At 39.5% G+C, this 18,565-nt stretch overlaps 1 protein-coding gene and 1 long non-coding RNA gene across 12 annotated transcripts in view; one reads left to right on the forward strand and one right to left on the reverse strand.

The window, feature by feature from the left end:
* LOC147575032 (uncharacterized) overlaps nt 1-18,565 on the forward strand; it is a 98,890-nt gene that overhangs the window by 64,193 nt on the left and 16,132 nt on the right. For all 9 annotated transcript variants that reach the window (XR_015243011.1, XR_015243012.1, XR_015243009.1 and 6 more), the window contains 2 exons: nt 15,620-15,742; nt 17,308-17,424. This is a non-coding gene — a long non-coding RNA (uncharacterized LOC147575032). The remainder of the gene's footprint in view (nt 1-15,619; nt 15,743-17,307; nt 17,425-18,565) is intronic.
* Nucleotides 2,058-18,024, reverse strand: LOC112850725 (N-acetyllactosaminide alpha-1,3-galactosyltransferase-like). Of its 3 annotated transcripts, XM_086683895.1 has the most exons (6): nt 17,735-18,024; nt 16,940-17,025; nt 15,813-15,845; nt 13,127-13,180; nt 5,759-5,893; nt 2,058-3,052 (listed from the first exon to the last, which is right to left on the reverse strand). In XM_086683895.1, the coding sequence occupies exons 1-6, from the start codon at nt 17,753-17,755 to the stop codon at nt 2,359-2,361; spliced, it is 1,023 nt and encodes a 340-aa protein (XP_086540021.1). In that variant the 5' UTR covers nt 17,756-18,024; the 3' UTR covers nt 2,058-2,358. The 3 variants fall into 3 exon arrangements, with proteins under 3 accessions (XP_086540021.1, XP_086540022.1, XP_025770044.2); XM_086683896.1 differs by lacking the exon at nt 15,813-15,845; XM_025914259.2 differs by lacking the exons at nt 15,813-15,845; nt 16,940-17,025; nt 17,735-18,024 and adding an exon at nt 14,767-15,645.

The raw sequence follows: 18,565 nt of genomic DNA on the forward strand, positions 1-18,565 counted from the left end.
GTTCCCTGGGAGCCTCTTAAACTACTTTAAGGGAAAGCTGTTAAGGGAAAGCTGTGGCAATCTGATAAAGACCCACTAAAGACTCAGATTCTAAAGATTATAAGACTCAGAGTATAAAGAAGCTTTATATCATCTTCCTAGTAAGGAACCCTACTCATCTGAGCTTCCAGCAGAAAGTAAAGAATGTGGAATGGGTGGTAAAAGAAAGGAGTGATCAATATGAACTTGACCTTGGAACCAGCTACAGAAATGAGGACCACAGAAGGCATGTATATTTTTCTTATGTTTATATTATAAGCATAAGTATACATTATCATATATATGTACCTTTTTATGTGTTAACCAATTATTTTCCCCTTTTCCTTCTCTTACAATTTTTTTTTTTTTCTAAATGAGTAGTATTAGTTATTCTTTACAATTTGGATCAGAGCTCACCAAACAGTGAAGAGCCACATAGAGTCCTGAGGGAGAGGACCTCATATCATCCTGGATTCTTGGACATAATGAGGGAAACTATGTCAGGCATTACTTCGGATTTCACCCTTCTGGGTGTGATTATTTACACAAAAGCTGGTTGCGTTTTGCGTGGTAGAAACATGAAGTCATTTTATGGGAGTTAGGAGGAAGAGGATGAGTGCTTTGTGGCAACATGGGTGGACTGTGGTAGCCATTTGTCTGTTTACTCTCAGATTTCGATCTCATTTTCCCCACACTCTGCTCGGTGTGGCAGGGACCTCCATTTCCTAGACTCCACTGCATCCGACTACTGGATGGCACTGGCCAGTGGAAACAAAGGCAGACAGGACAGGAGAAGGAGAAAAGTCTGTACATTTCTCTCTCGTCTCTGTCTCCTTTGGGTGACATCCTTAGCAGTGACTAGACTCCTCTCTTTGTTGTCCCCACCCGTGCCAGGCAGCTCATGCTAGGTTCTGGCTCTTTGTGGACATTCTACAATTGTCCCTTCAGCCTTAGGAGTGCTATTGCCTTCATTAAAATAAAAATTAGGGGCACCTGGGTGGCTCTGTTGGTTGTGTCTCACTTCAGCTCAGGTCATGATCTCACAGTTTGTGGATTTGAGCCCTGCGTCGGGCTCTGTGCTGACAGCTCAGAGCCTGGAGCCTGCTTCGGATTCTGTGTTTCCCTCTCTCTCTCTGCCCCTTCCCCACTCTCTCTCTTTCTCTCTCTCTCTCCAAAATAAACATTAAAATTTTTTTTTTAATTATGGGTTGCTTCACTTTCTCTTGTGTGCACTTCAGCTCTGTTATGAGCTCCTGTATGTCCAGTTCCCTGTGTTAAATCTCCACTGTTAAATACTGAGGATAGCATTATCTGTTTTCCTAACTGGGCCCTGACTAGTGGTAAAATCCTTGTGTGTGCCTGTATGTGTGCATGTGTGTGATATGAATCAATTTGTGTAAAACACAAGTGTCACTGTGTGTGTGGGTGTTCATGTGGTGGGTATATAAATGCATATAAAAGGAATAGTGAGGGATAGGTTTTCAAAGGGAGAGTAAAGGAGGGGCTTTCAATTTTCTCTGTATTTATTACATTTTCTTTTAGTTTTTATAACAATCAATCTCATAGTTTTAAAACGCCTAGTTCTTTTTGAGTGACTCAGTTTCCTAAGTAATGATCCGTCCATCTGATGGCAGCTTTAACATCTTTAATGTTTTGCATAGACAGGATATTACTATAGTTGCGGTGACTTCTTATCCACACCTCCAGACAATCCCCTTTCTTTTTTATTTTTATTTTATTTTGTTAATTTTTTAGATTTAATCTTATTTGAGAGAGAGAGATGGGGGAAGAGGCAGAGGGAGAGAGAGAGAGAGAGAAAGAGGTAAAGAGAGAGAGAGACACACAGAGAGAGAGAATCTTAAGCAGGCTCCATGCTCAGCACAGAGCTTGACGGGAGCCTTGATCCAACAACCCTGGAATCCTGACCTGAGCCAAAATCAAGAGTTGGACCGGCTGAGCCACCCAGGCACCCTGACAACCCCCTTTCTTAAGCAGTATGAGAAATGTGTATCTACATGGATCAATAAAAATATTTCAGGTTTCATTTTCTTGTGACAGATTCTATTTTGTTCAACAAATAATATCTCCTCAATATTCACACAGGATATGAAATCATTGTATCTCCATCTGACGTCAGTACATTCATTCTGCAATTGCTGTATCCCATCTTATACAATTCACAATGAATATGAGAAGTATGACTATTCCATATTGGCGGTCTTGCCATTTTGCTAGTGATTTTTTTTTTTTAGTGCTAAAATTTATCAACTGCTAATTTTCTAAGGAATAAGACAAAAATGATGCTCTTATTTTCAGAAATCTGAAGGAAGTGCTATAAAACTACAATTTCACCCTAAGATGTTTATAATCCTTTTTAGCCCAAGAGAGTTTGATATTATGAATATTAATGATATCTGTTCTAGTAAAATCCCAGCAATATTCCGGTGATAAGAGCTTAGCAGGTTTGTGGAGAAAGAAATACTTATTTAAGTGGCTTTCATCATGCCATACTGCTTCAATGCTGTTTTTCTTGTCATTCATGATTCCTTTCAAGCACTCCCTGGCAATATTGAGAACTTGGGTAGGAGTGCCACCAAATACAGCAGCGTGGTAATAAAAATCTCCCATGCCAGTAGGTATATATGCTTCTGATAACTCACTTCTTTCATATGGCACCTTTATCAGATCTGCCTTGTACCAGTAAGCATGTAACTGAGCCACTGACTCCCCCAGAGTCTCCACTCCATATTTCCTTACGAAGACTTGATCTACATCCATGCAGAAGAGAAAGTCGACTTCACACTGGATATGATCTACAACATGTTCACTAATAGTCTTCATGCGCATCATGCTGACATCTTGCCATCTCTTCTCTCGCTTAATTTCAAACACTTTGATTGTACGGAGGGGACTCAGCTGTATCCAAGGCATCCTGGAGAAGTCATCTATCAGGACATAAATTATGACTTTATGGCCAACCATAAAAAACATATCTGCAGATAGTATAAATTTCCTCAAATAGTGGTCGATATATCTGTGAAGTAAACGAGAAATGATTAAGTTCTTTGTCTTCTATTGCAGTGAAATGCATACTACTTAAGTTACACTGGTAGTAGTTTGTCCAGAAATACTAGTAGGCAAACTAAATATTAGATACGCTTCTTGAGTTATATTTAAGTAGCATAAAAGAAAGTGAAATTATCTGCCTTTCCTCTCCCTGATGGGGTTCTGTGGATCATGAGAAAAGAGGACTTCCTTACGAGGGGGAATGAAACATGGTGAGATCAGTAAATGGCACAGAGCCCTGTCGCAAGATGAGAGCCAGAGTCTTTAGGGTTGTCTGGGAGGAAGGAGCTTGTGTTGGGGATTGTAGGCAAGAAGGTCTTGGGTCCTTGCACGAGCAGTGATTGATGTCCGTGGCTTGCTTTATGAGGAGGAATTTATGAGGAGTCAATAATGCAGACATACAAGCCTCAGCTTCAGATAATGTTTATATAATCATTAAAAATAAGTTCTGGGGGCGCCTGGGTGGCGCAGTCGGTTAAGCGTCCGACTTCAGCCAGGTCACGATCTCGCGGTCCGTGAGTTCGAGCCCCAGGTCAGGCTCTGGGCTGATGGCTCAGAGCCTGGAGCCTGTTTCCGATTCTGTGTCTCCCTCTCTCTCTGCCCCTCCCCCGTTCATGCTCTGTCTCTCTCTGTCCCAAAAATAAATAAACGTTGAAAAAAAAAATTAAAAAAAAAAAAGTTCTGGGTATTGATCAAAGTTTTAAGAAACATAGTAGGTGGAGTCGGGAGAAAACTTTCTAGTTTGGAATATCTGAAGTTATGGTAATTTAATAATTAAAGCAAGATAAATTATGACAAATACCTCTTAAAATATTCTACTGAGTTGGAAGCTAGCAACCCAAATACAAAGAGATACCATTTATCCGCATTTTTTTATGGTTAATGCTTTTGTACTGTGTTCCAGAAATCCTTGCCTCCTCAAGGTAGTGAAAGTATGCTTCTATATTTTCTTTTAGTTGCTTTATTGTTTTCACTTTCACATTTAAGCCAGTTATCCATTTGAATTAATTTCTGTGTATGGTATAATACAGGGCTCTTTGGTATTGGTCTTTGCCTTCGATAGTAATCCTATTGGCCAAGAATGCCTGGGACTCACCTAGGCCCCTGCTGCTTGTGGTGAGACCCCCACAGACATTTCTCTTACCAGCCAATGTTGTGGCTGGACCAGCCCACACTTACAAGATACTCCTCAGCAGCAACCATCAGAGAACTTTGAAAAAACAAAGTTCGTTACTCACAAGTCCTGGAGGGTACAAGGTAGGCCCAGGGCCACAGAACGAGGTCTTAGGTAAAGGGAGAGAAGGGGGCGATCCTTGGGGATTCTGCCTTTATTTGGCTGGGGGATGGGGTGCCAAGGCTTTCACAGCTTCACTCTTTATTACAGAATTTGAAACCTAAGAGCAGGAATGAAAGTGCAGGAAGGAAAGTGCGGGGTCACTCAGGTGGTCAGTTACATAGGTTACCCAGGCCTTTCTAAACGGGGAATTTCACAGGAGGGCCGACCTGCCTCTTTACCCAGTTGTTTAGTTAGTGACCAACCATGTTATAGCCCGCAGTATGTTTATTCAAGTTGGATGTCTTTGAAATGAGTGCCTCAGTAATCAAAAGTGTAATGTCAGGCATTCACAAGAAAAAAAAGGTTATCATCAGGCACTTTCACTACTATGGTGAACTTATTTTTTTTAATTTTTTGAAAACTTTCTATTTTGGAATGATATTAGATTTATGTAACAGGTGTAACTGTATTATACAGAGTTCCCATATACACTCTATGCATCTTCCCCTAATGTTAGTATCTTATATAATCATAGTACATTTGTCAAAAGTAGGAAATTATCAGTGGTTAAATACTATAACTTAACCACAGATTTTGATTTTTTTCACCTGTTTTGCCCCTAACGGGCTTCTAGTTTGCAAGATCCAATCCAGAATACACATTGCATTTAGTCATTATGTCTTGTTAGGCTCCTCCAATCTGTCTCCATGTCTCTCCTTGTCGTTTATAACCCTGACCATTTTGAAGAGTACTGATCAGGTATTTTGTAGAATGGCCCTCAATTTGGGTTTTTCTGATGTTTTCTTAGGTGGATATAATTTCAATACAGTCACATTTGTCAACCTCTTCCTTTATGATTAGTATTTTCTGTATCTTGATGAAGAAATCCTTTTCTGTCTTGATTTCATTCAGATACACTGCGGTTTGCCCTTTAACTTTTGGTCTTTAAACTACTTGGGAAGTATGTCTGTATATGCTTGTATATGGAATGCTGTAGAAAGGTGCAATTGTGATTTTCCCATGCTGACATCAACTTTCTCCAGCATCATTTATGAAAGTCTTTCCCTACAGATCCACAATGTCATAGCCATGGTCTTTCACATTTGCGTGGGTGTTTCTGTTTTATCATATTGGCTTATTTGCTCATCCCTGGATGATTGTGAATTTTATATTGATTTTTTTTCAAAGAACCAGCTTTTTGATTCTTTGATTTTACTCTATGGATTTTCTGTTTTCAGTTGCATGGATTTCTGTTCTCATCTTTACTATTTCCTTACTTCTGTTTACTTTGGCTTTATTCCGTTCCACTTTTTCTAGATTTTTGAGGTGGGATTATTGATAATCTCCTATTTTCTATAATAAAAAGCTTGAATGTAAAGGACATTTGGCATTACCTACCTTCCTACGGCAAACACGGTCAGCCCCACGGTAATTTTATGTTTGGCATAATACTGTTCCAAAACTTCTTCATTGAAAGTGCCATGCCACACAACTGGAGCTGACCAGTTGGTGGTGGTCAGGTTCATGGACTGACTGTAAGAAAGACATAAGAATTGTGAACAAGATACCTTTTAATAAAACTGTGGTAGATGTTACCAATATATAGAGCCTGTGTCTGGTTGCAGCATTTACTTACTCCTAATCCAAAGCCTTGATGGTTATGACAACCCGGAGAAACAGCTTGTCAGAAATGGCCAGATCATTACAAAAGTACGTGTACAGGTTAGTTACACTGTGATTCCAAGATCTTTGAGGACACAGTTAAAATGTCACCCTAAGTATAAAGTAACAATAACTCTTATATTTGGACAAAATCTCCTGGTCTTAGGCTTTTTGACATTAATTACTTTCAGAGACCATATTTTGAAAAATGACCTTCCTAGGTTCATAATCTAAAATGCTGCCAGTGCTAGTATTACTGCATACTGTCAGAATCAACTTTGTCAGAACTCTAGAAGGTAGCCAAAAGTTTAGAGCAATCAAGCAAAAGTTAAATCAAGAAAAGGACGACTCAACACAATAGAAGGAAAGGTTTGTGGTATTTTAACTTAGCCTTTGCACCAACTCACTCCCAGTATGACATTGGTGTTGAAAACAGCAAACCATGTTCTCAGTTTGAGTATCTGCTTTGGGATGGAGAAGAGTGGATCTAATTCCAAAGGAAATGTATTTGTCCATTTTGGCCCTAGAAGTCCCCAAAGGACTGGACTCCTAGTGCTTCCTTTTGTTTCACTTAACTCAGAACTCTCTCAAAATGGAAAGGTGGGTAAGTAGAGGGGAATTCTTGAAAACATTTTAAAAACAAACAAGCCCCTGCCATCTGAGGCAAGAAATTACGGTTGGAATAAACACTAGATATGCTGAAATCCTGGGAGGAGAAAATTGGGAGAGAGTTCTTTGAAAAGTAAAGGCTTTAACAAGACCCCTTGTATAACGAGGAATTAAGGAATCCATACACGTGTTCAGGATTACATGCTCAGAAAAGATCCCTGAAGATCCTAAGATTTCACCTCTGGCTGATATTTAGGCTCAGTGTAAGCAGGAAGTGAAGACTAATGCAGAGTTGTAAACAACTGGGCTGTGTTGAAGGAGGGCCCAAACACAGAGCCAATCTTCAAAGACTGTAAGAGGGTTATTTTTTTCCCTCTTTCTTTTCCTTTCCCTTCTCTTCCCTTCCATTTCCTCCTTTCCTTTCCTTTCCTTTCCTTTCCTTTCCTTTCCTTTCCTTTCCTTCCCTTTTTCTCCTTCCCCTCCTCCTCTTCCTCCTCCCCCTTGGAATTCTCCTCCTCCTCTGCCACCGTCATCTTCTTCTTCTTCTTCTTCTTCTTCTTCTTCTTCTTCATCATCATCTCCTCATCCTCCTCTTACTCCTCCAATTATCCTCCAACCACCACCACAACCACCACCACTATGGCTCTAGGTATTTAAGGATATCTTTAACAAACCAGTAGCTGACCATAAGCTAAAGGAACAGAGACCTCTCAGACCAAACAAGACAAAGAATACAGTCTTTAAAAATAGTCTGGAAAAGTCACCAAACAGACAAAGAACTACAATCCACAGCAAGCAAGAACAACAAACTCTGAGGAGGCAAAAGAATCAGAATTCCAAAGTAACGACATTATAGTATACAAAATGCCTGTTTTCAACTAAAAATTATGAGGCATACAAGGAAACAAGAATGTGTGGTCCATTGATGGGAGGAAAGAATTAACAAAAACTGTCCCTGGGGAAGCCAGACATTGGGCTTACTATAACAAGACTTTAAATCAACTATTTTAAATATGCCGAAAGAGCCAAAGAAAACCATGGAAAAAGAACTAAAGGAAATCAGGAGAACGAAGGCTTAACAAGCAGAGGATGTGAATAAAGAGATAGAATATAAAAAGGAACCAAATAGAAGTTCTGAAGCTGAGAAGTATAGTAGCTGAAATAAAAAAACTTGCCATAGGATTTCAACAGCAGACCTGAGCAGACATACATAGAACATTTTAACCAACAACACATGGGACATTTTCCAGGATAGATCATATGTTAGGCCATAAAATAAATCTCAATAAACTTAAAATGGTTGGAAACATACAAACTATCTTTTCCATTGACAGTGGAATGAAATTAACAGCAGAAGGAAACCTGTAAAGTTCATAAATAAATGGAAATTAAACAAAACACTCTGAAACAACCAATGGGTCAAAGAAAAAAAAATCACAAAAGGAATTAGAAAATACATTGAGATGAATAAAAATGAAAATACAACATACTAAAACTTATGGGATGCAGTGAAAAGCAGTACTCAGAAGGAAGCGTATAGCTGTAAACATCTGTATTAAACAAGAAGAAAGATACCATATTGATAACCTAACCTTCCACCTTTAAGGACCTAGAAAAAAATAGCAAACTAAACCCAAAGCAAGAAGAAGGAAGAAATAATAAGGCCTGGAGCAGAGACAGTGGACATAGAGGAAAAGAAAAACATGACAGAATTAATGAAGCCAATAATTGGTTCTTTGAGAATATCGATAAAATTGACCAATTTTTTTTTTTAATTTTTTTTTTCAACGTTTATTTATTTTTGGGACAGAGAGAGACAGAGCATGAACGGGGGAGGGGCAGAGAGAGAGGGAGACACAGAATCGGAAACAGGCTCCAGGCTCTGAGCCATCAGCCCAGAGCCTGACGCGGGGCTCGAACTCATGGACCGCGAGATCGTGACCTGGCTGAAGTCGGACGCTTAACCGACTGCGCCACCCAGGCGCCCCAAAATTGACCAATTTTTAACTAGACTGACTGAAACCAAAAATCCAGAAATGACTCCTATTATTAAAATCAGGAGTGGAAATGGAGACACTACTACAGACCTTACAGATAGAAAAAGCATTATAAGAGAATACTATGAGCAATTGTACATGACCTTATTAGATAAATAGATGAAATGGACAAATTCCTAGAAACACACGAACTACCAAAACTAGTTGAAGAAGAAATAGAAAAATTTAACAGGCCTGGAACAAGGCAACAGAATTAATAAAAATAATTGGATTGGTAATCAAAATTCTCCCAACAAAGAAAAGCCCAGGACAAGATGGCTTCATTGGTGAATTCTACCAAACATCTAACAGATTAACACCAATCGTTCTCAAAGTCTTCCAAAGAAATTGAAGAAGAGAGAGCATTTTCTAACTCATTCTATGTGGCCAGAATTACTGATACAAAAGCCAGGAAAAAACACCTCAGGAAAACTGTAGACTAATATCCATTATGAATAAAAATGCAAAAATCCTCAACAAAATATTTGTAAACTGAATCCAACAGTATATTAAAATCTGAAGTGAGATTTATTCCAGGAATGCAGGCTGGTTCAACCTACAAATACCAAAAACAAACAAAACAAAACAAAACAAAACACAAACAAATACCAATCTATGTAAAACACCATATTAATAAAATGGAAGTAAAAAACCCACATGATCATCTTAGGTGATGTAGAAAAGGCATTTGACAAAATTCCCACAATCCTGCATGATAAAAATACCCAACAAACTAGGAACAGAAGGGAAATTCCTCTACATGATAAAGGGCATCTTATGTAAAACTCACAGTTGACATCATACTTATTTTTGAGAGACTGAAAACTTTTCCCCTAAAATCAGGAACCAGACAAGGCTGTCTGTTTTATCCACTTCCTTTCAACATTGTACTGGAGGTTTAGGGAAGTTGGGCAAGAAAAGGAAATAAAAGGCATCCAAATTGGAAAGAAAGAAGTAAAACTATCTCTACTAATAGAGAAGATTCTAACCAGTCTTCCAAAAAAAATCTATTAGAACCAGTAATTGTTGCAGTATACAAGATCAACATGCAAAAATCATTTATATTTCCATACACTAGAAACGAACCATCTGAAAATAAAATTAAGAAAACATTTTCATTTATAACAGGAACAAAAAGAATAAAATATTTAGGAATACACACAACCAAAGGAGGTGCAAGACTGATACAATGAAAACTATAAGACATTGTTGAAAAAGATTAAAGAAGGCCTAAATAAATGGAAAGACATCATGTTTATGGATTGGAGACTTCATATTGTTAAGATGGTAATACGCCCCAAAGTGAGCTACAGATTCAATGTCATTCCTACATGTACTGCATTGAATAGTAACCCTCCCCCCAATTCAAATCCACTTGGAACTTCAGAATGTTACCTTATTTAGAAATAGTGTCTTTGCAGATGTAATTAATTATGATGACATCATTCTGAATTAGGTTGGGCTTGTGAATCCAATGACAGGTGTTCTTTTAAGATGAAAGGGCACATAGAGGAGAGATACAGATAAGGCCATGTAGAGACAAAGGCAGAGACTGGAGCTATGCTTTCACGCCAAAGAATGCCTGGGGCCACCAGAGTCTTCAAGAGATAGGAAGAATTCTTCTTTTGGGCTTTAGAGGGAACGTGGCCCTGCTGACACCTTGATTTTGGATTTCTGGACTCGAGTTGTGAAGAAATTAATTTATGTTGTTTTAAGTCATGTAGTTTGTTGTGATTTGTTATAGCAACCCTGGGAAGGTAATACACTATCACTTTTCTAACTGCTAATTTAATTTAATTTAATTTAATTTAATTTAATTTAATTAATTATTTTTACTGAAATGAACAAACTGAGCCTAAAATTCATAAGGAATTATAAGGAACCTCAAATAGCCAAAACGATCTTGAAAAAGAAGAACAAAATTGGAGGACTCACACTTCCCGATTTCAAAGCTTACTGCAAAGATACAATAATCAAACCAGTGTGTTATTGACATAAGGATAGACATATATAGGTCAATGGAATAGAACTGAGTCTGTAAAAAGCCCATACAACTATGATTAGTTAATTTTAAATAAAGGGTGCCAAGACCATTCAATGGGGGAAAATAGTCTTTCTAACAAATTGTGCTGAGACCACTGGATATCTACATTTAAAAAAAAATGAAGTTGCACTTATCTCCCACCATGGATAAACGTTAATGCAAAATGGATCAAAGATTTAAATGTAAGAGCAAAAGTTATAAAACTCTTAGAAGAAAACTACAGTAAATTTTCATGATCTTAGATTTGGTAATCATTTCTTAGATGTGACACCAAAAGCATGGACATCAAAAGAAAAAAAATTAGATAAATTAGACTTCCGCAGAAAACAAAATTTTGTGCATCCAAGGACACTAACAAGAAAGCAGAAAGGAGACCCACAGATAGAAACTGGCATTTTACAAAAGTAAATATCCAAGTGGCCAATATTCATGGGAAAAGGTGTTCAACCTTGATGGTCATCAAGGAAAAGAATGAAAACAGAATGAGAATTGTTGTACAGTTGGAAGAAAAAGATTCTATTGGGGCGTCTGGGTGAGTCAGTCAGTTAAGTGTCCAACTCTTGGTTTCAGCTCAGGTCATGATTTCTTGGTTTCATGGGTTTGAGCCTTGCATCTGGCTCCGTGCTGACAGTGTGGAGCCTGCTTGGGATTCTCTGTCTCCCTCTCCCTCTCTGTCCCTCCCCGACTCATGCTGTCTCTGTCTCTGTCAAAATAAACAAATATATTTTTAAAAAAAGATTCTATTAACTATTTCAGAAGCTGTTATGGACTGAACACTGTCTCCCCCAAATTCATATGTTGAAACCCTAATCCCCATTGTGGCTATTTAGAGACAGGGCCTTCAGGGAGGTAATTCAGGTTAAATGAGGTCATAAGGGTGGGGCCCAAATTCAATAGGACTGGTGTCCTTAAAAGAAGAGACACCATGGATGCTTGTGGATGATGGCACACAGAAAAAAGTCCCGGTGAGGACAAGAAAGCCCAGGAGAGAAGCCTCAGGGGAAACCGAACTTCCCACACCTTGACCATCCACTTCTAGCCTCCAGAAGTGGGAAGAAATAAATTTATATTGTTTAAGCCAAAAAAAAAAAAAATGCGGTGAAAACTGAATTTTATTGGTAGTCAATTTGGAATCTGTGTAAATGATTATATGGTTTTCTCCTTTGTTCAATTGTTGTGATGAATCATCACGCTGACTTACAAGGATATGCCTTACTTGTCTTGTGAGTGGGATCCTGTGCCAGTTATTAAGCTAACATCTTTCGTAACTAAACCCACCGCACTATGCTGGGCTTTCTTATATTGAGCCAGGACTCCGCAAACCACATCTCTTCTTTGCCAGCAGGCACCCTGTTAGGCTCTGCTAATAGAGGGCACTGGAGGAAAATTACAAGCCTGGGGGAAGAAGGAACTTGCTCTTTCCGGTTTCCAGGGGGATCCGTATCTGCCTCCTCCTCCTGCAAGTCTCCACCACCGAGATATAGTTCCATCTGGATCCAGATTTCAGCTTTTCCAACACTGTCAAACCCAGCCTCATTGTGCCCCTCCGTAGAGGTCTGGCTCCTTGTCCCAAAAGGCCTTTCTGGAGCCTGGTGGTACCAGCACCAGTTGAGTGGGTCTTAAGCTCACTGAGTTTAAGCTCTCCAAGTTTCTAGGGTTTCACAATTTTGGCCTCTTCCTTCTGTTTCTTCAGCCCTTTTCCTGGGGAAAATAGTTACTTCCTGTGGTTGTTCCCCCCATTACACCTTAGAATTCTCTTTCCAGACTTTCCAGTTACTTATACTAGTTAACCACTAACTAGGTAACTTTATACTAGTTAACAGTTCTTTGTATGAAATGCTTTTTTAAAATAACCGGTGTGCTTTATGTGTCCTTGTTAGATCTGACAAAAGTTGTAATATCATAGGAGGATGGTTCATGGACCATTATCCAATCATGATCTTAGCTGGACATCTCCTTTCAAAGTTTTAATTCAGACAAGTCCTGAAGCCCTGCACCACCAAGGAGAAAGACACGTGGGTACAGTAAGGAGCGGGAGGCAGAGAGGCTGGAGGAAAGCTGCTGTATTAAAGTGTGAAGTGCACAGACGACCCATCTATCTGACTTGGGCTTTGGTTCCCTCGTTGGCGAAATGAGGAGAATCAAGCAAATGATCAAACATGGACCCTTCACATTTTGACCTGCCATAATGTTAGGTTTGGGTTTCTGTTGGGTTTCTGTCATCTATACTCTCACTTATGAAGGATGTGGGCCTTAATGTCCACTGGGACACTGCTTATTTTTTTGTAAGGTAATCAAAGATCAATCTCCCGCCCAACAGTTGGAAGGCCAGTTGTAAGTATTATTGACACAGTGTTAGTTTCTACTGGGCAATCTATGGATTAATCTCACATGTGTTTGACTTGGAGTTCTTACCTGGGAGAAAACCAGTCTGAAAGCTTTAATTCCTTTGATGGACTGTTCATAGACCTATCAGAAGAAATAGTGCAAAGAATCACACTATATCTAGTTGAGCTTGAGATGATTGAATGTCTACCAAATCTAGGGTTATATTATGATATGATGTAAAATGCGAGATAAGCATGAAGCAGTAAGAAAAGCAGTGATGAACTTTGAAGGTAGTGGCATGGAAAATCATGATTTCTAACCTTGACTGAGGCTCTGTGCTGCCCAGAAATCTTTATGTGTTTCTACAGTGCTCATTCTCCTTCTTCTCACTGATAAATAGCAGTCATCACATGAAACCTCCTTCAATTTTCAGCCACCTCGCCTCCAAATTCATCTAGAGTACTGATTCCCCCCCCCCCTCTATTGCATTGGAAATAGATCCCTACTATCTGTCTAAGGTTAGCCTTAAATATCCTGTCTGCTCAGAAGCCCTGATTTGAGAGTCATTCTCAGAAAGGTTTTTCCTAGGCTTTCTATTTGATCGATTGACATGCTTGCAGGCATTTTCCTGTGGCTTCAAATTTGTATGTGCAACTAGACTTCTCCCGGGAATTTAAGACTCAGACATCCAACTGCATTCTGAAGTCTCCTGCTTGAAGTTCGCACAGATACCACGAGAAGAAGATGCTTAATGTGGAAGTCATCATGTCTTCCCTACAGTAGGAACCCTTCAAATGTTGCTTTATCTCACTGGCTCCACTTGGATTAGCAAGGCAGAAGTGTGAGAATCATTCTACACTCAGAGCATTCCCTAAATCCCAGCCCCAAATCCATCTTTAAACCCTGCTGGTTTTATCTCCAAAACGTCTCTCAAATCCATTCCCTATCTTCATTCTCTGCCACCGCATGACTCCAAGTCACCACCGTCTCTTATTCGGGCTATTGCAGTAGCCTTCTAATTGGTCTCATCGTCTGTGCACTTTAATCAAGACTTTGCAGTATGAAAAATGTTAAAGGTGTGCAAACTGAAAGAGAATAGTATAATGACCCTCCATATTCCGATCCCCCCAAATTAACACTGTGATACCCTCTCTGCCTGTCCTTGTCCTGGCCCTTTGCAACCCATTCTCCATATGTCCACTCTGCTTCCTCTATCATGTTCCTGAAGCTCCAGTTGCTCCCATGTTATTCTTCTGTTTAACAGTGTTCAGTGGCTTCCCATTGGCCTAAGGATCATGTTCACACTCCTTCTATGGCCATAACATTCTGCATAATCTGACCCTTCACCTTGTTCTAGCCACATCTCCTACAGGGCCCCACAATTAGAATGTTCCAGACTCACTGGCCTTTTTTAAGTTTCCTTAAACACTCCACGCTTCAACCAGCTAATTCTCACACAGCCTTTAGGTCTTATTTTAAATATCCTCACCTAAGGGAAGTATTCCCTAGCCAGCTAGAGGAGGTTAGATTCCCTTCATTAATAGCTAATACTTATGGAATACTTTCCCGAGTGTTATCTAATTTAATCCACCCCTATGAGATAGGTACTGCTATTATTATCATCCTCAATTTACTAGACAAGGAAACTGAGGCACGTGGACCTTTTATTCTCTTGTCCATAGTCACACAGCAGGTGGAAAGACCAGAAGTTGGGCTGGGGTCCTTACTTCATCCTTGCTATACACTCTAATGGCACCCCGGCTAACACATCTTTGGAGAGTTGATCCTGGGCTGAGTTAACGAGAGGCAGCTGTGGAGCTGAGTCGTACATCACAAGTCCGTCTTTGTGCCTGTGTACACAGATAGGAGCACTGCGGCATCCAGGGTGTGACTGAGACGTGGACTTCTACGCAGGCACCCGCCTTATCGACAGCAAGGCCTTTGGTTACTGAGTATCGGTGTATTAAGGCTTTAGAATCATGATGCGAAGAAGACCTAATATTAATGATGGGATGATTGTCAGATTGTGTTGCATTGTGTACATTTTATCAGAAAACATTTTAATTCATTTTTTCTCCCAGCCTCTGCTGCAGCAGACCTTCCTTGCACGTTCCCACCTTTGTCTACAGGTTTTCCTGCTGTTTTCAGGTGGTTGACTGTGAGCCACGGCTCCGTCTGGGGGAAACATACACTCCCATGAAAACCATCTTACTACATTATTTTCATGCACAGAGCAGCTCACCTGCATGTAGAGTCATGGTCTTAGCGGGGGTGTTGGACCGCATAGAACCAACTGAGACAAGGCCCTTGGACACAACAAGCATCAGAAAGGAAGCTTCTTGCACTTCATTAGGAATTTGGGTCTTACACAATCTTTGGGGAAGTTTTCCTCTCCGCGTACATTCTGATAGTGTGATTTTGTAGGGGGCTTGTGGTTAATACAATCTCCCAAGAGTCTTTTGGCTGAAACTTTTCTCCTGTGTGATTTCCCAGAGCTTTAAAAGACCCAAGATTCCTGGAAGCTGGGTTCTGTTTCCTGTAACACGTTTCCTCTAACCAGTTCTAACTCCTCCATTACAGATGGCACCCCGCCAGTCTGCTCTACTTTGACTCCTAGTACTCTGACCCTAAAGGAGCATCTCCAACATACGTCAGTAAAATTGCTTTGGTTTACTGTTGCCTGGAGGAACCAAGGACTTGCAGGTACTCCACTGCCCCCAACGGGTTTCGTCCTCAAAGAAGGGGTCATAGCATATTTGTAAATCGGACTTACCAGCACCGATATATCTTCTGTAGTTTCTTTGTGCTTAGGATAAACAAAAAACATTACATTACTTTTAAACTTACATAAGATGTTTCCATATTTAAGATGACTAGAGTTATACTCCAGCAATCCATTCATCTTATTCCCTAACATTACCAAATATTCAATGAACACATAATATGGACAAAATATTTGTGTCCCCCTCAAATTTGAAGGTTGACATCCTAACCCCCAACATGATGGCATTAGGAAGTGGGGCCTTTAGGACATGATTGGGTTATGAGGTTGGAGCCCTCATGAGTGGGATTAGTGGCCTTACAAAAGTGATACCAGAGAACTCCCTTGTCCCTTCAACCATGTGAGGACACAGCAAGAAGGTGGCTGTCCATGAACCAGGGCACCAAGTCTGCCAGCGCCTTGATCTTGGACCTCTCAGCCTCCAGAACTGTGAGAAATAAATTTCTGGCGTTCATAAGCCATCCCGTCCATGGTATTCTGTTATAGCAGCTCGGACGGACTAAGACATGTACCATGTGCCAAGGACATTATTGGTTGCAGACATACAGTAATGAGCATGATAAAAAATCACCACAGTTAAGGACTTCACACACTAGATCTTAAAAAAGAAAACCTAATTCTTTGAGTTACAAATGAAAGAAAAACTTAATACTCGAAACGATGGAACTTGCTGATGGCCAATGAAATCTTTCTGCTTGTGTACGTATGTGGACTGCAAATACCATACCTAGTGCCAGAAGCCACCAATATTAGGGATGTCTCTTTAAAAAGATGCCGCCTATTTAACAATGGCACTTCCTCCAACACTTACTAACTGCCTTAATTACATGGTTACTGTGTTGGTAGCTTAACATTCCTTGTTCTCACACAAACGGGCCTACAAACATTGTGGTCAGCCCTGATCCCATTAGAAACTAAGAACTTTTATGCTGAAGGTTATGTTTATGCTGATATATTTGAATGCCATTTGGATATTTTGGGGTATATTGGATTGGTATATATATACGGGGGTATATTTGGAGGCTGATTTTATTCAGAGGGTGAACCTATCACCTTTCTGACATACTAGATCTTTATCAAACCCCAGAATAAAATATACATTACTTTTTAAAAATTACCTGACATGATACTGTCTGTACAAAGCCCATAAAAACAATAAAAGTAATAGCAGTTGACTTGTTTTTCTTCTGTATTTCATCCTTTCCTAAGAGGAAAAAGAAACAGATAAAAATAGATTAAATATAGTACAATGAATACAGAGTAAGCTGTGTTGAATTGTGACTCTCCATGACTTTAACTAGCTGATTTAATATATATTGGCTAGGAATTAAGGCACCTCTGGTCCTTGGATGTCTCTCTATATGAAAATAGAGTTAAGCCTGCGGAGACACTTTTTATGGGAGCCAGCTGCCCGAAGCCAGGACATTAGCTTGTCTAAGCTGGCCTTGATGCAAGAGATTTTATAAACTTCATTTGTCTTTTCTAGAGTACACAAGGCTTTTCCTGCAGAAGAGAAAAATACAAATGCCACTTCCCAGCCTAACTCACGGAGCGTGGTGTCAGAGAAAAGAGAAAATTGAGAAAATACTTGGACTTCAAAGAGGTATGTAGTTATGAAGGAACTATCTTTAGTGAAATAGTATTATGAAGTTCATCATCCCAAGACAGATGATAGGACTGATAACAGCATAAAATAGATGCTCCTTCTCAAAAGTATTTGAATATAAAATTGATTCCAAGCATGGGCTAGAGGCTAAACTATAAAGTTTAGATTATTTGTACATTGACTTGATATTTTAGCCATCAAGTTTGTAAAGCTCCTTTGTGATATTTCGTCTATGCAATATGAAATTGTGTGCAGAGAAGGAGTTGAATGTATCTCGATTTGGTTGAAATGAAGGACAAACTCTTACCTTTTGTTTCCCTAAGATCATAGAGGACTTTTACACAGTTTCTTCCTTGGAGACTCAACACTTATGGCATGGTGGTTTGGGAAGACATGTGGAAAATCTCAAGTGGGCAGACAGTTTTCAAGCAGGACCTTCTGAGACCTTTGAAAAGTCATGAATCAGATACCCTGGTAGTGGTTCTTCGGCACTCCCCAGTTTGCCTGCTTATTATTTCAGTCTTCTGGGAATGATGATGTCATCACATTCTCTTTTGATGATGAAAGAATTAGATACTTAGAATCATAACAATTCATAAGCCAGTAGCTTCTCTTTGACATTACCAAGGGACTAGATTTTTCTCCCATTTAGGAAACAAACAAACACAGGATCATTGAAGTTCTTTTCTTTACTTGAGGTTTTTAAGCCTTCTACTACATTTTTAATTTAAGTACAACTTACATAACGTAAAACACATGCAATTTAGGTGTACAGTTTATTGTGTTTTTTTTACACATGTCCATGTATATGTAAAAACTATTAATTAAGACACAGAACGTCTCCAGGACCCCAGTATTTTTTTCTTGTGCCCCTTTGAGTCAGTACCGTCTCCCCGCCCAGGAAATCAGTGTTCTGATTTCTATGACTACAGCTGAGTTATTCCTGCTATGGAAGGTCATATAAATAGTGTTGTATGACAGGTACTCTGCATTTGGTTTTTTTTCACTCATGGTTTTGCAACTCATGTATGTTGTGTGTATCTTATACATACCAAAAAGTTAATTCAAAACAAATTATAGATCGAACCGTACGAGCTAAAGCCACAAGCTTTTAGAGAAAAACATAGGAGGATATCTT

The sequence above is a fragment of the Puma concolor genome, chromosome D4 (assembly GCF_028749965.1).
Source record: "Puma concolor isolate L17-30 chromosome D4, mPumCon1.1.hap2, whole genome shotgun sequence".
NCBI classification, from domain to species: Eukaryota; Metazoa; Chordata; class Mammalia; order Carnivora; family Felidae; genus Puma; species Puma concolor.

Excerpts from the sequence above, each read along its gene's own strand:
- LOC112850725 (XM_086683895.1), bottom strand. The coding sequence starts at position 17,755 with ATGATCTTAGGGAAACAAAAG. Across the intron at positions 13,181-15,812 it reads CAGAAGATATATCGGTGCTG|GTCTATGAACAGTCCATCAA; the intron begins GTAAGTCCGATT and ends TTCTTCTGATAG. Across the intron at positions 3,053-5,758 it reads ACCGTGTTTGCCGTAGGAAG|ATATATCGACCACTATTTGA; the intron begins GTAGGTAATGCC and ends TTTACTTCACAG.